This window comes from Dipodomys ordii, unplaced genomic scaffold (assembly GCF_000151885.1).
Source record: "Dipodomys ordii isolate 6190 unplaced genomic scaffold, Dord_2.0 Scaffold78, whole genome shotgun sequence".
NCBI lineage: Eukaryota > Metazoa > Chordata > Mammalia > Rodentia > Heteromyidae > Dipodomys > Dipodomys ordii.
The window spans coordinates 6765007-6787115 of record NW_012267294.1 but is presented as its reverse complement, the minus strand read 5'-3'; the positions used below and the strand labels follow the sequence as shown (position 1 = coordinate 6787115).

At 51.3% G+C, this 22109-nt stretch overlaps 1 protein-coding gene across 1 annotated transcript; it reads left to right on the top strand.

Annotated features, from left to right (window-relative positions):
- The first annotated feature begins 15577 nt into the window (after nt 1–15577).
- On the top strand, nt 15578–21265 carry Vtcn1 (V-set domain containing T cell activation inhibitor 1). The gene is made up of 4 exons (XM_013024638.1): nt 15578–15677; nt 17368–17715; nt 20044–20322; nt 21153–21265. The coding sequence occupies exons 1-4, from the start codon at nt 15578–15580 to the stop codon at nt 21263–21265; spliced, it is 840 nt and encodes a 279-aa protein (XP_012880092.1).
- Nucleotides 21266–22109: the final 844 nt, after the last annotated feature.

Here is a 22109-nt window from a genome sequence, read left to right as displayed (position 1 = left end):
CACCAAGAAGTTCCTCATGGCGTGGAACAAGGGGGAGGGGCTTCTGGCTAACTGGGATTGCCAGTCCAAGGTGTCCGCAGTGCTCCTGGGAGGCCCTTTTGTCTGAGTCAGCACACACAAGCCAATGCCAGAAAGGGGCTGACTTTGCCAGGAGACCAGATCAGTGAGAGTAAATCAGAAAGAGCCACGCAAGGCCTTGCTTGCTTGCTAGGAGCTTAGAGTCTGGCTGGGGAGGTGAGGAATGGAAACACCGGAACATGATAAATGCAGAGTGAAACCAGGTGCTGGCAGCTCACGCTGATAGTCCTAGCTACTCAGGAGGCTGAGATCTGAAGACTGAGGTTCAAAGCCAGCACCTGGGCAGAAAAGACTGTGAGGCTGATACCTCCAAGGAACCAGGGGAAAAAAAAGCCAGAAGTGGAGGGCTTAAGTGGTAGAACACCAGCCTTGACAGAAAAAGTGAAAATGTGTAAGTCCCTGAGTTCAAGCCCTAGTTCCAGCTTGCACGCGCCCGCGTGCGTGGGCACGCATGCACGCACGCGCACACACACACACACACACAAATAGAATATAAGAAAGATAAAATAGTATAAACAATGAAAATTAGGAGGGCTGAAGGGTAAAGAAATCACGCACAGGGCTGGGAATGTGGCTTAGTGGTAGAGTGCTCGCTTAACATGCATGAAGCCCTGGGTTCAATTCCTCAGTACCACATACACAGAAAAAGCTAGAAGTGGCGCTGTAGCTCAAAGTGGTAGAGTGCTAGCCTTGAGCACAGAGAGAGGCTCAGGGATATGCTCAGGCCCTGAGTTCAAGCTCCAGGACTGGCCAAAAAAAAAAAAAGGCAAGCAAGCAGACACTCCAGGGTTGGCAGGAGGCAGAGATGCTGCCTAGTGGTCCCTTGAGCTCTGGGCATGTACATTATCTTAGGCAGTATGATGCTCACAACGCTTACTCGAGATTAAAGGTCACACCGTAAACAGGCAGGATGCTTAGGAGGGGAAAATCGGGCGTCCAAGAATGGCACAGGCAAGGCAGGAATCCGACTGAGAAGAGCATAGCCCGTAAGTTTAGACCTTATGCTGTCAGGAGTGAGAAGCCACAGGGGCTCCTGAGCTGAGGAGTGAGTGGCATGTTGATGGCTGTGTTTGTGGAAAAGGAATCTAACTAGGAATTGTTGATTGGCTGCAAAAGATTAGAGAGCAACCTGAATGAGCAAGACCGGAAAGCGTTCACGCGAGACTGCACGGACAGCAAGTACATGACAGAAGGAGGCTGAGGTGCAGCACTTTCCTGGGGAAAGTTCATCCCCAGTGCCACAAAAACAGCCAGCCACTCAACCAACCAATTAACTAACAAGTACGTTTGGGTTTTCTTTGGTTTCAGGTGTACCTAGATATTCTTGTTTTGACTTAATGCTTTTCTCCCTTATGTTCTTCAGACACTGCTCTGCTAGACATCAGTATGTTATTTAATTGATTTGTTTGCTTATTATTGATTTATTTTTGAGTATATGCCAGTCAGTACTGAGACTTGAACTTACAACCTTGTACTCTCGCTTCACTTTTTCTTTTCAAGGCTGGTGCTCTACTACTTGAGCCATGGCTCCACTTCTGGCTTTTTGCTAGTTAATTGGCAATGAGTCTCATGGACTTTTCTACCCAGCCTGGCTTGAAACTGTGATCCTCAGATCTCCGAGCCTCCTGCGTAGCTAGGATGACAGGTGTGAGCCACCAGTGCCCGGCTTGCATGTAACTTGTGCATTGTCTGTCCCCTCAATAGACTGACTGCCCTGGGAGAGTGCCCAGCTTTGCTCCCCACTCCACCTCCAGGACCTGGACTAGAACCAGGTACATAGAAGACACTCGCTGCAGACACGGTTCTCTGGGAGGCGGCCTGTAGACAGAACTTGGTGCACATGACCCTCTTGGGACAGAATCAGCTATCAAAAGGAAGCGAAGGAAAGGTGACCAGGCAGGGGGAGTCGGCAGCCTAGGGACACATCTGATGGAGACCCACCAAGCCACCACAGCTGTGATCACAGCTGGGATTGTACGGTGACAGGTCTAGGCTGAACAGGGACAGGTGCAGGTCTTTGGAAACAGTTCATCAGTTGCCTAAGGAGGGGGCAGGACCTGGAAGAACGGCTGGCTGTAGGCAATTGTCCTTCCAGTAGCATGCCAGATATGACGCCTCTTTCGAGAGGCATAAAATGGATCCCAGATCACCTTATAGAGGAGACACTGAGGCATAGTACAGTGAAAGGGTTTCTTCCGGGTCACACAGAACACTATGCGAGAGTTCGGATCCTAGCAATGCACACACAGTCCCCCCGCCCTGTCCCTCAGAGCCCCCTTGCATCCCAGGTCATGGTTCTCTCTGTGTCTGTTTTCCTCTCTTCCTTTAATTAATAGCAATGAGAGCCCCCAGCACCAGGTTTGCTGGGTCACGCCGCATGGCTCATCTAATTAGAGTCACTCTGAAAAGGAACAACAGTCGTGGCTGAGCTCACTGGAATCTGTTTTGTGTTTTCCTGTGACTCCTGAACAGCCAGCGAGCTGAGAAATCAGCCCCGCACCTCATTGTTGGGGTAAGGGAATGATTTACAAGGTTCTGTCCAAAGTCAACTAGCCTGGGCTCTGGGGGGAATAAAGAACCTAACTCCAAGGGTGTAATTTAAGAGAGTGACAAATACAATCGTCACTTGAAACCGAGGTTTCAGATTGAGGTTCCAACCCGCCATCCAGTTTTCCCACCAGTTAATTTAATTTGTTTGTCTAACCTAAATCAAACCAAAGAGCAACTTCCTGATAGGCTTCAAGAACAGCCTCTCCCCACCCCACTGCTAGAAGCGATTGCGGCATTTCCTAAGGCCCAGGTCCCTTTGACGGCTCAATGGCCACCTTGGACTTCGGAACGTGTGGGCGTCCTTGGTTTGGAAGGGACCAGGATGAGGACTGTTTACCACCATGCGGGACCAGCCTGGACTCAGAGCTGTGACAGAGACTGCCCTTGTTAGAAGTTAGGCCTGAAACAGACAAGCCAGCCCTGACAGCAAAGCTCCTGAGACTCTTTTTTTTTTTTTGGTCAGTTGTGGGGCTTGAACTCGGCCTGGGCACTGTCTCAGTTCTTCAGCTCAAGGCAAGCACTCTACCACTTGAGCCACAGCGCCACTTCCAGTTCTCTGGTGGTTCATTGGAGATAAGAGTCTCACAGACTTTCCTGCCCTGGCTGGCTTTGAACCATGATCCTCAGATCTCAGCCTGCTGAGTAGCTAGGATTATAGGCGTGAGCCACTGGTGCCTGACCCTGAGACTCTTATCGCCAATGAACCAACCAAAAGCTGGAAGCGGAGCTGTGAATTAAGTGGTAGAGCACCAGCCTTGGGTGACAGCAAACACATACAGGGAATGTGCACTGCTCTGCTTCATCCGCAAAGCAACCGTGCTCAGTTGGGTAGCTCCAAGTCAGGAGGAGACGCTGCCCGGCAGTGACTCAAAGGTGGGATAGAGTCCAAACTTGGTCACCACCGTGGCACAGCTGCATTGGAAAAGTGTGACTGGATGTGACCTGCTTTGTGCTTTCCCCTTGCAAGTGCAAGGGCTCTAGAGGAGCCGCAGGGGTCCTGCAGGGAGAGGCCCCTCCTGCCCTTGTCCCCTCCTAGCCCAGGATCCTCTGCTCCAGCCTGGGCACTGCTGCAAGATGCTGGCTCTCCTCCCCCTTTCCTCTCCTGACCTCCCCTCTCTTCTGTCTGAGCTCGGGAGTGTGGTGATTGAAAGCAGACTCCACAAGACCAGGCCCCTGGGGTGGACCTGGATAATGATGGCCTTTGTGAGAAGCTCAGATCCCAGAATGTGCTAGAGGATGAGATGTTAGATAGCAGCGTTTGTGTGCGCTTTGGCTTGGGGGAAGGGAGAGTCTGGGCCATGGGCAGCTTGTGGAGAAAGACATCAGGAGAAGTAAACATAGTGTCTGGGGATTTTTGACCTTAAGGGAATGCCTCCACTGCCCCTGCCCACCCAGGAGACACTCTCTGGGATTCCCAACATGCATCCAGAGAATCTGGGGCACCCTCCCCCCAGCACCTGGAACCCCAGAGCTGTCGGGGAGAGACAGCAGGAATGCAGCCCGCTGCTGGGCCTCCCCCACCAGATAGCACCTTTCTGAGGACACATTCACATTCCACTGGAAGCCTCCACCCCCAATAACCAGCCATGAGCCCCCAGAATGTCTCCCACCGGGTTTCCAGTGGAGCTAGAGATAGAGAGATGGCAGGTGCTGTTTTCTGCGTCTGGGGTCCTTGCAGGAAGGACAGGAGAGCACAGGTGTCCACTAGACCAGGCCCCTGTAAGGCTGGGACACATTAGCAGATGTTGGGGTCCCTGGATCCGGGGGCTGCTCCACCAGTCAGGGTTGAGGTCCTCCAAGGGCATGCATACATTCAGAATGAAGAGAGGTCGGGGACGGGCCCACAGAGGGAGGGGCAGGGAAGATGAGCTGGGCACAAAGTGGGGAGGGCCACGGAGGGCAGTGTGGACGGAGGGCAGAGTCTCTGGTGGACTGGAGACTCATGCGTTGAGGGTTCTGTGTGTGTGTGTACATGCACACATACTGCACACACTTGCTTCCCATCAACTTTCTCTGTTACTTAATGCATGTGACCACTCAGGCTTTGGAGTCAGAGCCAGAGTGATGTCTGCTTTTCCAGCAGTGGCAGAATGTCTCTCAGCCCCACTCAGGAGGAGTGGCAGAGGCTGCCCCTGGGTGTGCGCTCTCTCTCTCCTCTCTCTCTCTCTCTCTCTCTCTCACTCACTCACACACACACACACACACACACACACACACAGGCTGGCCCAGGGAAGGCTGCATCTTCACCGTGCGTCAGAGGATCTGGGCACTGCTCTTCCTGATTCTGGGGAAGGAAGGCCCATGAACCCCCTCTCAAACAACCAGCCCACCCAGGGACAGACGCCTTGAAGAAAGGCAGACCCTTTCCCTCAAGCCACCCAGGGGCTGTGGGGCTGTAAGTCTCTTTCCGCTGATACTGATCTCTGTTCTGCTGTCCTCTCTTCACTCCTCCTTCCCCCTCCAGCCAGACTGTGGTGGCCTCAAGTCTGAAGATTGCCATTCAAAGCCAGCCTGAGCAGAAAGTCTGTGTGGCTCTGATCTCCAATTAAACATCAAAAAATCCAAGAGTGGAGCTGTGGCTCAAGTAGCAGAGTGCTGGTATTGAGCAAAAACAATAAGGGACAGCACCCAGACCCCGAGTTCAAGCCCGCACACACCAAAAAGTGTCCCAGAGTGCAGTGCTGGGCTGCTGTGGGGCCTGGCATGCCTGCCTATGACGTCACCCAGCCGCTGCGCACATTCCCGCCCAAGCAGGGAGGAAACCAGGCTGAGAGCCAGCCTGGTCCTGAGCACGCATTCTGTGCGCATGAGATCTGAAAGCAGGGGAAACATCCCAGGTCTTCCTGTGGCTAGTTCGCTTTTGACAGGGAGGGACAGCTGTCTGCCAGTTGCTCCAGTGGTTCTCTGGAATTAAAAAAAAATGGGGGGGGGCAGGTACCAGTGTAAGCTTTTCTACTCGGGAGGCTGAGATCTGAGGCTCCTGGTTCCAAGTCAGCCTAGGCAGAGTCCATGAGACTCCTTTCTCCAGTTAACCAGCAAAAAAGCCAAAAGAGGAGCTGTGGCTTAAATGGTAGAGCACCAGCCTTGGGCAAAAAAAAAACTAAGCATGAACTAAGTATGAAGCACTGAGTTCAAGCCCCAGGAGGAGGAGGTGGAGGAGGAGGAGAAGGAGGAGGAGGAAGAAAGGAAGGAAGGAAGGAAGGAAAGAAGGAAGGAAGGAAGGAAAGAAGAAAGAAAAGAAGGAAGGAAGGAAGGAAGAAAAGAAGGAAGGAGGGAGGGAGGGAGGGAGGGGGAAAGGGGAAGGAGAAGGGGAGAGGGAGGGGGAGGGGAGGGAACCTCTGCAAGGTGGACATGCAGGCCCTTTCCCAGTCTCCTTGGAATGAAACCAGAAGAGCCATTGTCCTGGGCCCATGGCGGCCGGTCGAGTGACACCTTGGTATTCCCATCACTGCTCCCCTCCTGGCCCCTTGGGGGGGCTGCCGTCAGGGGTCACCCTGCCTCTGTCTGGGTGACAGGAAGGATGGGATTCCCAACCTCAGCCTCAAGGCACCACCTTTCCAGACCTTTCTCCTTGTGAGATGCAATCTCCTTCCTTCTCCATCCTCAGGAGAGAAAGTCCTGGGATGCAGAGGCCGTGTGGAGTGGGGGCTGGGAATCTCCCCCTCCCCCACGTCTCCTCCCCCCTTCTCTCCCACAGGCAGTTCTGCGCGGGGCAGTTTCCTCATACCTGAGCCTGCTCCTCGCAGGCGCCCCGCCCACTGGGCTATTTCAGACCAGCACTCCTGGGCTGCCGTGAGTCTGGGCACCCAGCAGGGCCGCACCTGCTCCTCACCGCAGCCCGCCTCTCCCATCAGCATGGCGTCCGCTGGGCAGATCATCGTCTGGAGGTACTGTGCTCTCCTCTCTACCCTCACAGGTTTAGAGCGATGGATGAAGTCTTTTGGGGGTGCTGTCTCATAGCCCCCCCACCATACCCAGCATGGGCTCAAGAGCACAATTGGATTCCACACTGCACCCCGCTTCTCTGGGCACCTCCTCCGGATTAGGGAGTGGTGGGGTTGGTGGCGGGTCACAAGGGTGGCCACCTGCCAGGGAAACTAGGACACCTCAGGGTGGTCTACAGTACAGAGTGGGTGTCTGGCAATGTGTGGGGTGCAGGGGACTCTTCTAGGTGGCCCTCAGAATGAAGGGATGACTTCTTTTGTTGTTATTGCCAGTCATGGGGCTTGAACTCTGGGCCTGGGCGCTGTCCCTCAGCTCTTCAGCTCAAGGCGAGCGGTCTACCACGTGAGCCACAGCGCCACTTCCAGTTTTCTGGCTTTGAACCACGATCTCAGATCTCAGTCTCCTGAGTAGCTGGGATTACAGGCGTGAGCCACCAGATCTGGGCTTGACTTTTCTCCATGAGTGATATTTTTGTGTGCTACTGAGCTATTCATGCCAGTACTCCTCCTCTGCTCCCCCTCCCCTGCTCCCCCTCCCCTGCTCCCCCTCCCCTGCTCCCCCTCCCCTGCTCCCCCTCCCCTGCTCCCCCTCCCCCCTCCCCTGCTCCCCCTCCCCTGCTCCCCCTCCCCTGCTCCCCCTCCCCTGCTCCCCCTCCCCTGCTCCCCCTCCCCTGCTCCCGCTGTAGGATGAGGGTCCCTCGTTTCCTGGGAGCTTTGTGGAGAGAAAGCCTGGCAGCCGCTGCTGTTTCCCCAGAAACAAAAAAGAAGCTATCCCCTCTTCTGCCTTCGGCTTCCCTGACTTACTATCTTCTACTTGATTTCCCCTCGGGGCGTTATTTACCTTTCTGGAAAGAAGGAGATTGGAACATGAAGGGGCTTCACTCTTTTTTTTTCCCCCCTGAAATTGTTGGTGATTCGATACCACGCACAACTCACTCTGGCCGTCAGAGCGACAGACAGACAGACAGACAGTGCCGTCTATGTAATCCTCAGCACCCTCCCGTTCATCAGCACCCCAGAGAAATGAAGTCATTCACTCAAGGCCTCTGGGCTCTGGGGAAAGGGCAGGGCAGCAAGATGCACTCACCTGACACCCCAAGCTCTTCACCTCGGGCTGCGCTTGTCTGTACTACGACCACCCCAGATCCCTGGCCCCACTCTAGCGTAGGTCTCCCGGATAGGAGACACGGAACAAGCGGGCCTGTGTGCCACGGACAGGCGTGTGGGCTTTCTAATAACACGCCACAACCCGCCTGACTGGCTTCGCTATAGAGTTAGCAAGAGGTGGGTGTGCACCCCGGTCCCAGTCCACAGGCCTCTCTTGTTGCCTTGTTGCCCTGGCTGCCAGGGAGCTCTTTGGCCGGGGGGGGGGGGAGAGGGCGGGCAGCGCAGATCTTTCTGCACATAAGCTGACTTTGGGAAAAGAGACCATGAGCAGCTTTGGTGGGAAGACATGGGGGGGGGGGGGAGGGCAGGGGGCAGGGCCTGGAAACCTTCAGGGTCTCTGCTGGCCCTGACAGCATGCCTTTCACTGCTATAATTCATTGACTCCATAATAGAACCTCTTACCCCAGCTGTCAGGACCACAGAGTTATGGCAGAGCTCATGAGAAATGCCTGCTATCCTCTGAAGACCCGCAGAGCCGGGCTACGCCTGTCATCCCAGCTACTCAGGAAGCTGAGATCTGAGGATCATGGTTCAAAACCTGCCCTGGTAGGAAAGTCTGTGAGAGTCTTATCTCCACTGAACCAGCAAAAACTTGGAAGTGGAAGTGTGGCTCAAGTGGTAGAGTAACAGCCTTGAATGAAAGTGCCCAGGCGGGCCCCAAATTCAAGCCCCAGTAGCAGAAGAGAACTAAAAAGTGAGTGGAGCTTAATCCAAGTTCACAAAACTCTTGGCAGGGCTGGGAAGTTGGCTCAGTGGTAGAGCGCTTGCCTTGCATACCCGAGGCCCTGGGTTCGATTCCTCAGCACCACATAAGCAAAAAGAAAAAAGCCAGAAGTGGCGCTGTGGCTCAAGTGGTAGAGCACTAGCCTTGAGCTGAAGAGCTGAGGGACAGCACCCAGGCCCAGAGTTCAGGCCCCAAGACCGGACCCAAAAAAACAAACAAACAAAACTCTTGGCAGTCTATTCAGTAGCTGTAACATAGTATGTTGATGTAACTAGTGTTTTGTACTATTTCTTTCCCACTGATAAATACATAGTTCTGAAACACTGAGATTCAGTGTGCTTTAGAGGCCTTGCTGAGAAAGCTAATTATCATTGATAAATAGCATTTCAATGTGTGAATCCTATTCAAAACCTCAAAAAAACTCCAGAAAGGAGCCATGGGGCACTGGGTGGGGGGTCTGGGAGCCATGGGGCACTGGGGGGGGTCTGGGAGGGGCTTGTGGTGTAGATGGGCTATGTAGGCACACTTGAGGTCTCAAGTCATGACATACAGATGGATGATGGATGAGCGGATGGATGGTAGATTATATAGAGGATGGATGATAATAGATGATGTTTGATGGATGGATGGATGATGGATGGTAGATTATATAGATGGATAGATGATGAATGGATTATAGATGGATGATAGATGACTGATGAAGGATGGTTGGAGAATGCATAGATAAGACAGATGATGGGTGGTTGGAAGATGGATGGAAAATGGATGGATAGATGAGGGATGATGGGTAGATAGAGAATGAATAGATGGACAGATGGATGGGTGGATGAGGGTTGATGGGTAGATAGAGAACAGATGGACAGATGGACGGATGGACAGATGGTTCTTGGCTGGTGTTATTGAGAATATTCTTCTCTCTGGAGAGGATGAGGTAAAGGTTCCTGGGATTTCCCTAGCCCATACTTTTATAGACTCAAAGATCTTTCTTTGTTAGTATAAAGTAGTAATAATATCACTGAGACTACTGGAAAGACAAAACCTAGGGTCACCCATGGTTTTGCCATTATTGTGACTATTTCCTTCTCTTTATGACCCTTTTCAAACCCAGCAGATAATTTTTAAATAGTTATGAATGCAGTGGTTACCCTTTATAATCTACCTTTACCATGGAATCTCTTTGTAGTACAACTTTAATGTAATTTTACACTTAAAAAAAAACAACTTTGTTCTGCTGGGTGCTAGTCACAGTTGCCCAGGCCCTGAGTTCAAGCCCCACAATGGACAGAAATAAAAATAAAAATCTTCTGCTTGGTGTGGCTGTGGTGCTGTCCCTCTCATAGGTCACCCACGCTTGAGTGCCCTCATCTCCCTGGACTTGCCGTGTGGGGCCAGCCCAAGGAACCCAGCCCAAGGGTGCCACCTGGTGGGATTCCCCCGCTGCCCACTGGAGGTCTTCCCCTTGCTGGCAGCCCAGTACCTGAGTGGACAGGAGGGCGTGGTGAGGGCTGAGGGTGCAGACATTGTAACCGGGTCAGAGCTGCCGGGCTCTATGACATTGCCAATATTCAACTGTGTGTTTTGGGTTGTGTTGTTTTGAGGCGGGATCTCACTACGCAGCCCAGGCTGGCCTCCAACTCATGTGTCTCTTGTCTCAGCCTGGACCTACAAGAGTGCTGGAATTACAAGGGTGGCCGCTGGGCTCCTTGCTCAATCGATTCTGACCTGCAAGATATGGTCAATTCAAATGGTCCCGTCTGGTGTGTCTGTACACATGTATGTGTATATAATATATATAATACTATGTATGTGTATTACATGTATATACATATGTATATTACATGGGACCACTTGAAATTACCATGTTTGATTTGAAGGCTATATACTTTATATTATATGTAATATATTAATTCTGAATATTAGCACACTAAAGTCATTGAAAAGCTCTATGTAGACAAAGAAATCTATTTGGCTGTAATTGACCTTATATCATGAAACTGTAATCCTTTAAAAACAATGCTTATTGCTGGGTGTCAGTGGCTCTTGCCCGACACCCTAGCTACCAGGAGGCTGAGATCTGAGGATCGCAGTTTGAAGCCAGCTGGGGCAGGGAAGTCTGGGAGACTCTTATCCCCAATAAACCACTCAGAACAAGCTGGAAGTGGCACTGTGGTTCAAGTGGAAGAGCTCTAGCCTTGAGCGAAAGAAACTCACAGATAGCACCCAGGCCCCAGGACTGACAAAAGATAAATAAACAAAGTAATGATAATAATACTTATTACAATACATCTGGACATCTGAGGGCTTAGGATAATTGGAAAATAATAGAAGCCATGGCGGGTGGGGGGGGGAGGTGTCCAGCATTGGGATGACACAGGTGTGTCAGCCAAGCGGGTGTGTGGAGGCAGAGGGTGGATGTAGGTCCCGTCCAGGGGTGGCCATTTTCCTTCCTGCCCAAAGGTTTTGCGTTTCCCAGACCTTCCCCGCTAGCATTGTTCTTTTGTATTTAAGTGATGTTTGGTAAGTGGTACATGTCCTTTCCGCTCTGGGGATGCGGGAGGGAGGACATTAGTGGCTCACTCATTGTCACTGCATACTCAGCAAACACGGAACCACTTCCCTGGGCTCTTGTTATTATGGATTGCTACAGTAGCCCTGGGTTCTGGTCGCTCGTGTGGAGGATCCACAGAAGACAGTGTCGGCCGCCGGGCAGACACAAGGACATACCTAGCCAGAACTTGAGTATATGTTTCTGCAGCCAGATGGCTAGACATCCGAGGAAAGGAAGGGGGTAGATTCAGAGTACGGTGAGACAGGAGCCTGGACAGGACTAACTCAGTGCTTCTAGAACATTCTTTTCCTTGGTCTTTCCCCTTTTTCCCCCTTGCTCTTCCTTCCTCTCATTGTCATCATTGCACTAGAGATGGAACTCAGAGGCTGTGTTCGCTGGGCTGCGGCTCTGCCACGGAGCCCCGGCCCAGCCCGTGCTGCTGCCCACATGTGCATTTGCATTTGGTTGCTAATGGGAATTTTTCACGTGAAGTGCAAACAAGGTATCATTTAAGGAGATACAACCTGAAGAAGAGACACACGGGGTACTGTGTTGGTCGATCGCCAAGTCTGTATGGACCCCTGGTGAAGGTGTAAACCTCGCTGCTAAGTATTCACACAGCACCTCGTCACCGTCCTAATGGATGTGAAGTCTTAGTGTGGGCACTGTGATTTCTACAAGTCCCAAACCTCACTGGACGTCAGAGCTCTCATTTCCTGTCAGCACCTGGAAGACAGCAGTACCATTGTTTTTTGGCTTCCTGGGTTCCCTTGGAAAGTACACCATCTTTTGCATTGCCCTTCCTTTCTCAGAGACTCGTCCCGTCTCCTCCCATGTTTAAGATCTTCATGGTCTTTCTTGTTTCACTGAGAAGTGAAGATAGATAGATAGATAGATAGATAGATAGATAGATAGATAGATAGATAGATAGATAGATAGATAGATAGATAGATAGATAGATAGAGATAGATGACAGACACAGATTTCTTTTTTCCTGATTCATTGAGCTTCCTCAATCTCATCAGTACTGGGAAAGATTGTCTTTTTATGTCTTGGAATTTTTTCTCCTTCTCTGCACTGTCCTAAGCTTCTTTTGCTCAAGGCTAGCACTCTACCACTTGAACCACAGCACTTGTGGCTTTTTCTGTGTATGTGGTACTGAGGAATGGAACCCAGGGCCTCATGCATGCTAGGCAAGCACTCTACCACTGAGCCACATTCCCCGCCTATTTTTTTATTTCTACATGTCCGTTCAGTTCTTCTTCATGTCCATCTGGTCAGCTTTGTAATCTGTTGTTCCATATTTGGGCTATCCATTTCCAGATTTATTTGGATGAAAAAGGCTTATTTTATACTCTATCTAAGTTTCTGTATCTGAAGTCTTTCTGTTTCCAAATCTGTCCATAATTTATATCAACTCCCTCTCATAGTAGTGTTTTCCTTGTCGATTTTGTGATTTTGTATGTATGTACTTGAACTCAGGGCTTGGGCACTGTCCCTGAGCTTTTTTGCTCAAGTTTAGCGCTTTACCACTTGAGCCATGCTCCACTTCTGCTTTTTGGTGGTTAATTGGAAATAAAGACTCTCATGGACTTTCATGCCCCAGCTAGCTTCTAATAGTGATCCCCAGATCCCAGCCTCCTGATTAACTGGGATTATAAGCATGAGCCACCATCCTGGCTTGATATTTTTATGAGTTTTTATTTGGGGGAATTTTATCACCTGAGGTTATTTGAAGTCTGGGCTAAACAGTACATTTCCTCAGCAAATATTTGCTCTTGCTTCTGTTAAGCATTGGAACCTCACCAACAGGGAACCATTTGAAGTCATTTCTTGGTTTAGGGTTGTATGGGACTAGTGGCATTGTGGATGCGTGCCTAACACTTGCATAATTGTCACCTATATATACATAGTCTCTGGGAAGGGTTTTTGTTTTCTCGGTCATGGGCTTGACCTGGGCACTGTCCCTGAGCTTTTTTGCTCAAGGCTAGCACTCTACCACTTTGAGCCACAGTGCCATTTCTGGTTTTCTGGTGGTTTGTTGAAGATAAGAGTCTCATGGATTTTCATGCCTGGGCTAGATTTGAACCTCAATCCTCAGAACTCAGCCTCCTGAGTAGTAGGGTTGCAGGCTCTGTGCCTCACTGGGCCACACCTTGTGTGTCTGAGCATGTCCCAGGAGGGCCAGCAAAAGCCTAAAGGTGCTTGTTGTTTTATTAAACACAATGGTGTCAGTTATAACGCTGAAGGAATCTTCTGGAACTCTCTTTTTTCTCTGCAGTGAGAATAAAGAGCAACAGGAAATACAGGTCTGAGTGGGACGGGGCAGGGAGGGAGACCCAGGGTGTCCTGGCCTGGCCTTGTTCCTGCTGGTGCATTACCCCCGAGTCAGGAGAAGAAGGAGCCTGATCCGTGGCTCCCGCACAGTGATAAATAGGAGATTTTCCATGAAAAGGGATGGTTGTGCTGCCAACTCAAATACTGTTAAAGCACAGGTATCTGTTTATCAGTGTTCTGGAATTTTCCACCTCATCTTCCCCCATCAGTATTCCTCCTGAATCAGTCTTCAATGAAAGGTACCTGCTAAGAAGATGGGTTTTTTTGTTGTTGTTTTCAATCTGTGTAACATGGTACATAGTTCTTCCTGTGGCAGTAACTGTATAAACCTCAGCTGATTCGTAGCCTGAGACAGAGAACACATTGGGCTTCTGTAAAATGCAACAGGATAATTCACAGTCAGCTGCCCGTGGCTCACACCTGTCATCTTAGCACCTCGGGTGGCTGAGATCTGAGGATCACAGTTCAAAGCCAGACCGGACGGATGAGTCTGTAAGTGTCCTCAATTCAACAGTTAAAAAAAAAAATCAGAAGTTGAGCTGTGGGCCAAGTGGTAGCGTACCAGCCTTGAGCAAAGAAGCTGAGAGAGGGCTCCCAGGCTGAGTTCAAGCCTCAGTATGTGGGCCCTGGAGCCGCCCTCTGACCCACCTGTCAGTGAGAGCCTCGCGGGGCCAGCACTGCATGTCCGTACCCCAGCGCCCCACTGCTGCCCCCAGTACCCCTGTACCCCAAGATCTGCAAGAACACTGAGAGGGACAGGGGTCAGAGACTGAGCAGAAGCCCTGGGTTAGTTTTGGGGCTTTGTTTTGTTGCCAGTTCTAAGGTTTGAACTCAAGGCCTGGGTGCTGTCCCTCAGCTTTTTTTACTCATGGCTGGTGCTTTACCACTTGAGCCACAGCAACACTTCTGACTTTTTGCTGGCTAATTGGAGATAAGAGTCTCACAGACTTTTTTTTCTGGCGGGGCTGACTTCCATGATTCTCAGATCGCAACCTCCCAAGTAGCTGGGATTACAGGTGTGAGCCACGAGTACTGGAACAGAGGTCCTGCTTTTAAGAGCCGCCAGTGCTGCTCCAAGGTCTGACCTCGGGAAATGGGGACCTGTGGCTGAAGGCCTGTGGAAGGGAGGAGAACTTCTCCCCCAGCTGGTCCTCTCCGGTGAGCCCCTCTTGGAGCAGAGGGAGGGAGCACAATGCGCTCTACAGGACCCAGAGTAAAATGCCGCACACTCCCCTGCTCTTTGTGCCTTCATTCTTGGCCTCCCCGTGTCTTTCCTTTGTCTGGACTGTCCCTTGGCCTGTTGTGTGGGTGTGTTTTCAGCGGTGTGAGATCTGAGACCACAGCCGCCCCAGGGCCCGCTTCCCACAATACCCTCTTTGACCCCCCCCCTCCCCTGCCTTTGGCTCCTTCCTCCCAGCCTCAGCTAGGGAGGAGAGGAGAAGGGACCCTGGGAACACTGCCAGGAGCTAGGATGGATTTTAACCTCAGCTCTGCTGCGTGTTTCAGGGAGATGAATTCTTGTGTCATTTCTTCATCTAGAAAAGGAAGTCATGGATGGGGTTACCTGTCTTTGTGTGGGTACGTGACAGACGCTGTAAGGCTGCTCAGAACAGCGGGTCTGCAGTTCAACCCACACGTACATGGGCAGATGTTAAGCTCTACTCTTTCCCATTTGTTAGTCTGTTCATTAGAAACCGTTGGTAGATGGATGCTAGTGGCTCACGCCTATAATCCCAGCTACTCAGGAGGTTGAGGACTAAGGATCACAGCTTGAAGCCCATTCCAGGCAGGAAAGTCTATAGACTCTTTATCTCCAAGTAATCACTAAAAAGCTGGAAATGGAGCTGTGGTTCAAGTGGTACAGCACTAGCCTTGAGCAAAAAAAAAAAAAAAAGCTCAGGAACAGCGCCCAGACCTTGAGCTCAAGCCCCAGGACTGGTGGAAAAAAATCAAAAAGACAACAAATGGCAGCCAAGGGCAGGCCGTAGTCCTCAGGGTGGGCCTCGAGATGCAGGGGAGCTAGCAGCATCCCGTCCCTGGGCACCTGTCTTCTCAGGTCTGGAAATCAGGAAGAAAGATGGCAATGGGATAAAGGCTCACCCACCCATCCCAGGGCCGGAGCATGGGGCCCCTTCCTATGTCTTCAAAGCTGCTCCTGTGGAAGAAAGGCTGACGTGCTCTGTGTGGTACATCTTACCCAGGACTGCCATGGCTGGGCCCTGTGTGATGATGAGGTCACTTCCTGTCTCTGTCTCTTTCTACAGCATCATCAACGCCATCATCATCCTGGCTGGGGCGATCGCACTCATCATTGGCTTTGGTATTTCAGGTATGGGAGTTCCGCCTTGGCACAATCCCTCCCCTTTGCTGTGAACACACCAATCACATCTGCCACCCAGGGCTCACACCTGCCATCCTGGCTACTCAGAAGGCTGAGATCTGAGGATCACGGTTCAAAGCCAGCCTCAGACAGACAAATCCAAGAGACTCATATCTGTAATTAACCAATAACACACACACACACACACACACACACACACACACACTCAAGTGGAGGTGTGGCTCAAGTGGTAGAATGACAGCCTAGAGTAGAAAAAAAATTAGGGACAGTATCCATTGCCTGACTTCAAGCCCCAGTACAGGTACATACACATACATACATACATACACACACACACTCACACACACATTTGCACACTTGATTTTATTGATTTTTATGGGTGCAAAGCAATGGCTATATGCTCCTTGGCTTGTATTCTCCTCTATTTGATAGGAAGGGGGATTTCATCAACATTACATATCTTTATCGACCACATCATTAATACAGCCTTAGATGCCTAAAACCTGCCTGTGGCAACTCCAAACTTCACATCAGCAACTTCTCTAGGAGAGATTTCTAGGTATTCCCACCCGTGGCTCAAAGCCTACACATTTGAATTAACTCAGCTTACACAAGTACCAGCTTAGTCGTGTCATGGTTTTATTTCCTCCATAAACGATGCTAAGTAATTTTTCAAATCACCTTGAACGGCGCTTTAAGAAGTACAATGTTAACCTCGCTCTAACATAGTTGGTCCATGTTTTATTGAGGAACTTTTTGGTGAGGGGTAAATTCAGGCTAAGCTGGCTGGCACTCTACCACTTGAGTCACACCTCTAGTTTGGGGGTTTGCTGACTAACTGGAGAAAAGAGTCTCATAGACTTTTCTGCCCACGTTGACTTTGAACCACAAACCTCACATCTCAGCCTCCCGAGTAGCTAGAATTACAGCCATGAGATACTGCCACCTGGATTCGTGTGTTTTTGTGACCTTCTTTTTTCAGTGGCTCATATTTCCCCCCAAATTTTAGATGTGGTAGCTTTGCCCATCATTTCTTAATAGCAGTAAGTTGGTTGTCTCCAATGCTTCTGTGTGTGTGTGTGTGTGTGATGGAGCTTGAACTCTGGGCCTGAGTGCTGTCCCTCAGCTCTTCAGCTCAAGGCAAGTGCTCTACCACTTGAGCCACAGCACCACTTCCAGTTTTCTGAGTGGTTTATTGGAGATAAGAGTCTCACAGACTTTCCTACCTGGACTAGCTTTGAACTTTGATCCTGAGTAGCTAGGATGACAGGCGTGAGCCATTGGTGCCCAGAAACACTGCTTTTTTGTGTGTGCTGGTGCTAGGACTTAAATTGAGGGTCAGGATAATCTTTGTTAGCTTTTTCACTCAGGGCTAGTACTCTACCAGTTGAGTCACAGCACAACTTTTAGCTTTTTGGTAGTTAATTGGAGATTAGAGTCTTACAGACTTATCTGCCCATCCTCAGATCTCAGCCTCCTGAGTAACTTAACATTACAGGTAGGAGGCATGAGCGCCAAAACATTTAAAGGATTCTGTTTTCACAAATGCTTTTACGTGCCCTATTTCTAGTCGACCACAGAAGTCCATGTGGCCTTAGTGGATACGGGGTGTGGCCACCGGCACCCAGCATTGCCCTGCATTGACCCAGTGACCCTTGCTGTACCCCCTCACCCCCAGGGCGACACTCCATCGCGGTGACCACGTTTACGTCGGCAGGCAACCTGGGAGAGGACAGCATCCTGAGCTGCACGTTTGAACCTGACATCAAGCTCAACGGCATCATCATCCAGTGGCAGAAGGAGGGCACAGCGGGCTCCGTCCACGAGTTCCGGGGTGGCCGGGACGACCTCTCGCAGCAGCACGAGGCGTTCCGAGGCCGCACGGCGCTGTTCTCAGATCAGGTCATTGTCGGTAACGCCTCTCTAAGGCTCAAAAGCGTGAGGCTGACAGACGCTGGGACTTACCAGTGTCTCATCGTCACCTCCAAAGGCAAGGGGAGCGCACACCTGGAGTACAAGACCGGAGGTGAGCCCATTCCGGAGCGGGTGTGAGCCCCCATGAAATGCCTGTGCCAGTTCCACCTCAGTTCTGCCAGCAGCCACCTCCACTCCAACCCCACTGCAACAGGACGACTTCCCACCCCCAGCTAGACACCTCTCCCTCGCTCTAACCATGTCCCTGAGAGGCTGCACCATCTCTTCGGGTTCAGAGGAGGCAAAGATGGCCTCTCAGGTCATCATGAAACCGTTACAGCTCAGCCCGCAGTGGCTGCGGACGAGTGACAGCTGACAACAGCCCCGCCAGTGCTAATAAGAGAAGCGTGGTGGTGCATACCTAGAAACACTTGGGAGTGGAGGCAGGATGACCGTGAGTTCAAGGCTAGCTTGGGCTATGTACTGAGACCCTGCCTCCAAAAACAACAGAGAATGGAGGCTGGGGCGGGGGGGGGGGGGAAGGGAGAGAGGTAGCATCTGTGCCTGGAATCTGGCCTGTGAGATCTCTGTGCCCACATCTGCAACACGGTCTCCAGACACTCAGGAGCCTGGAATCTATTTTAGAAATTAGTGCCGGGAGGAATTCAATATACAATATAGAAATTAATATAGAAATGTCACCAATACTAAAGAAAGACAAAATTCAGAAATTAACATACAGACCCAGAGGGAAGCATGGAGACAGCGCTGTCTCGTGAGGACTCTCTCCTCTCTTACTGACCAAGTCTGACACACCTTCTCTGAAGGTGTCAAGGCACTGCAGTGGACGCAGCAAAGAATGCAGAGAGGAGTGAAAAAGCAAAGCAGTTCTCCCTGCTGGGATAGACTTTAGAGCATTAAAGGGCAAGGCAGCTGGGTGCTGGAGGCTCACAACTTTCATCCTAGCTACTCAGGAGGTTGAAATCTGAGGATCAAGGTTCAAAGCCAGCCCGGACAGGAAAGTCCATGAGACTCTTACCTCCATTAAACCACTCAGAAAACCAGAAGTGGTGCTGTGGCTCAAGTGGTATAGCGCTCACCTTGAGCTGAAGAGCTGAGGGACAGCGTTCAGGCCCAGAGTTCAAGTCCCACGACCAACAGAAAAAAAGGGGGGGCAGAGCAGATGAGGGGAGAGTGTCCGATGCCCCAGGGGAACAGGAGAGGTCCCGAGCAAGCTCTTCCAAATGGGCAAGGCCACGTTGGCCAACCACACCCAGATGGTGATGTGTGAGGTGCCTTGAAGGATGGGCAGGGAGCGCTGCACAGGTTCTCAGGAGCGCACCACAGCACATACGAGGAAGGATTGAGGCACAGATCCAGAGCCATACCTGGGCAAACACCGAGGTTCTGGTAAAATCACCTTCTGAGCCTCAGTTCCTTTAATTTAAGATGAGAGCCAGGCATCCGTGGCGCACGCCTGTAATCCAAACCACTCAGGAGGCTGAGATCTGAGAATCATGGTTCGAAGCCAGCTTTGACAGAAATATTCACATCACTAGCTACAATTAACCAGCAAAAAGCTGGACAGGAGGCATGGCTCATGGAGTAGAGCGCTAGTCATGAGCCAGAAAGCTGAGTCAGAGCACAAGGCCCTGAGTTTAAGCCCCAGTACTCGTGGAAAAGAAAGATAGGGATTTATGTGATCGTGTCAAGTGGCTACCAGAGACCAGTGGAGGAAGCTTCCAGCAGTAAGGCTGAAACAAAGCAATGAAATAATCCAGTATTGAATTATGATGCAAAGTATAAAATAAGTGTGCAACAATAAATCAGAGGAAAAAAAACAAATCTTCCTTACAAATACATTCCAAGTAAAATGTCCTAAAGACCAGGTTCATTTGTAATCTCTGGACAACTTGGACTGAAGAAATCACCTGCTTTTTTCAACAATGTACTTAGAATTTAGAACTGGTGATATTGGCCAAAAGCTTATGATGTCCAGCAACACAAGGAGAAAGTCGTTATTTGTGTCTACAATACAGCACACCCCACGGGAAAGAGCCCTGTGTGTGGCTGAGGCACTTCGGTGTTAGAAATAACCCTTGGCGTTGGGCACCAGTGGCTCACGCCTATAATCCCAGCTACTCAGGAGGCTAAGATCTGAGGACTGAGGTTCGAAGCCAGCCTGGATGGGAAAGTGTGTGAGACTTTTATCTCCAATTAGCCAACAAAAAGCCAGGAGTGGAAGTGGTAGGTACTCTACCAGCTTTGAACATAAAAGCTAAAGGCAGTGCCCAGGCCCTGAAGTAAAGCCCCAGTATGAGAGAGAGAGAGAGAGAGGAAGGGAGGGAGAACCCTTTCTGTTTCTAAGACCTAGCACTTCAAGGTTATGCTGTCTGACCTGTGTGACCTTGACATTTGCCCTTCCGACCTTGGCCCCCAGCCTTCAGCATGCCAGAGATGAACGTGGACTTCAACGCCAGCTCCGAGAGCCTGCGCTGTGAGGCCCCCAGGTGGCTCCCCCAGCCCACGGTGGCCTGGACATCCCAGGTAGACCAGGGGGCTGACTTCTCCCAAGTGTCCAACACCAGCTTCGAGCTGAACTCGGAGAATGTGACCCTGAAGGTGGTGTCGGTGCTCTACAATGCCACAGTCAACCACACCTACTCCTGTGTCATCGAGAACGACATTGCCAAGGCCACGGGGGATATCAAAGTGACAGGTGCGCTTCCCGGCGGGGCGGGTGCTGTGGGACCGGGGCCTGGTGTGGGCCTGGCAAGCTCTCTCCCACAGAACTATGCCTGCATGCCTCCACCTGCTCTCTGTGTGGGCTCATGGGGGAAAAATAGTACAATGAAAGCCTAATGTCTTACATATATATTGTGTGCTGCTCATCTTAGTCCTCCAGTGTTCTTGATCGCAACTTCAGCCTCAGCTGTGTTTGCAGTGTGCACAGCGTGGAGGTTAGGGCAGTCTTAGGAGAGCTGTGTTTAGGGCCTCAGGGCACTGTGTTGTAACTCAGTACTGCTTTGCTGCAGTCCTACGCAGGATGATCATCTAACCTCTTTGGTCCTTCTAGCAGTGAACTGTAGCCCGAGTTCTTCCAAACCCACTCTGCCCTGCCCTGCCCTGCCCTGCCCTGCCCTGCCCTGAGAAGGCTCTGAATGGGAAGGTGAAAGGCCTAGCCTCTGACTTCCTCTGAATAATCCTTAGTGAGACTTCCCAACAATCTCACTGATCCTGGGCCAGGGAAGCCTGGCCTTGCCTCCTGCACGCTGGCTGATAACTGGGCAAGAAGGCCCTGCACCTTGTCCCACTGCTTCCTCAAGGACTGAGGAAGCAGAGCTGTGGCTCAGGTGGTAGAGATCCAGCTTGGAATGAGAAAGCCAAGGGAGACTGTGGGGCCCAGAGGTCAACCCCGTTCCGAGCGCATAGAGACAAAACCAGTTGTATGAGGAAGCATCTGCTGTATTTGTCCTCACTGGCTGGCCACGTGACACGGACACAGGGCCCCTCCCAGGAGACCCTAGAGCGTCTTTCTCTCCTTTCCAGACTCAGAGATCAAGCGGCAGAGTCGACTGCAGCTGCTGAACTCCAAGGCCTCCCCGGGGGCAGCTGCCTTAGGTCCCCTCGGCTGGACGCTCCTCCCTCTGATGCTCAAATAATCGGCCCTGGCCTCACCAGCATGCGAAACGTGACTTAATCAACAGGTGAGATGGATCCCCAGGGGTCTGGTAGATTGCACGGCCAGCAGGCATCATTTGTGTTGGTGATGGACAGAGGAGAGAGCTCATCCTCGGATTTAGAGTCCTGGTGTGAACCCACACCTCTCTTGCCTATACTATGTCATTAATGGAGGCAAAGTTTTCTTATTCCAGGGTAAGAGGTGTTTGGCTTTGATGAATGACCCTGAATTCCTCTGTGATGGACAAAGCACAGAACCACTCACGCGCGTGGGGCCTCAGGTGGTTGAGGTTTCTGGCTCAGGGAGTGGGATGGTGCTGCAGCACGCCCCTCCGCCTTCCCCCGAATCACCCTTTCTCACCTCAGTTCTTGGGTGGATGGCTGTTAGGACATTTCCTCCTCCCTCTGTCATCTCCTGCGTGTGACCTTTGTGGGAAGCCCAGCTCCTGGAGCTCTGGGCTGCACAGCACCTGATTCGGAGTCATGGGCAGCACGCCCTGGGCTCACAGCCCCGGCCCGGCCGCCTCTCCCCTCCTCCACGTGTGTCCCCAGCACACTCAGATCTGCCTTGTGCCAGGCCGGCCGTGGCAGCGTGAGCTTGGCTATGTGGGAGGCAGACGTCTGCAGGAGGTCACTGGGTGGGGAAGAAAAACGCAGTGAGACTCCAGCTGCAAGGGGTGGTTCATGTCTGTAATCCCAGTCATCTGGGAGGCAGAAGGAAGGACTGCTGTCCAAGAATGGCCTGAGGCAAAAACGGAGACCCCCGCAGGATAAATAAGGAAAGCCAAGGGACTGGGGGAAGCTGCACCCACAGGCATCCAGCAA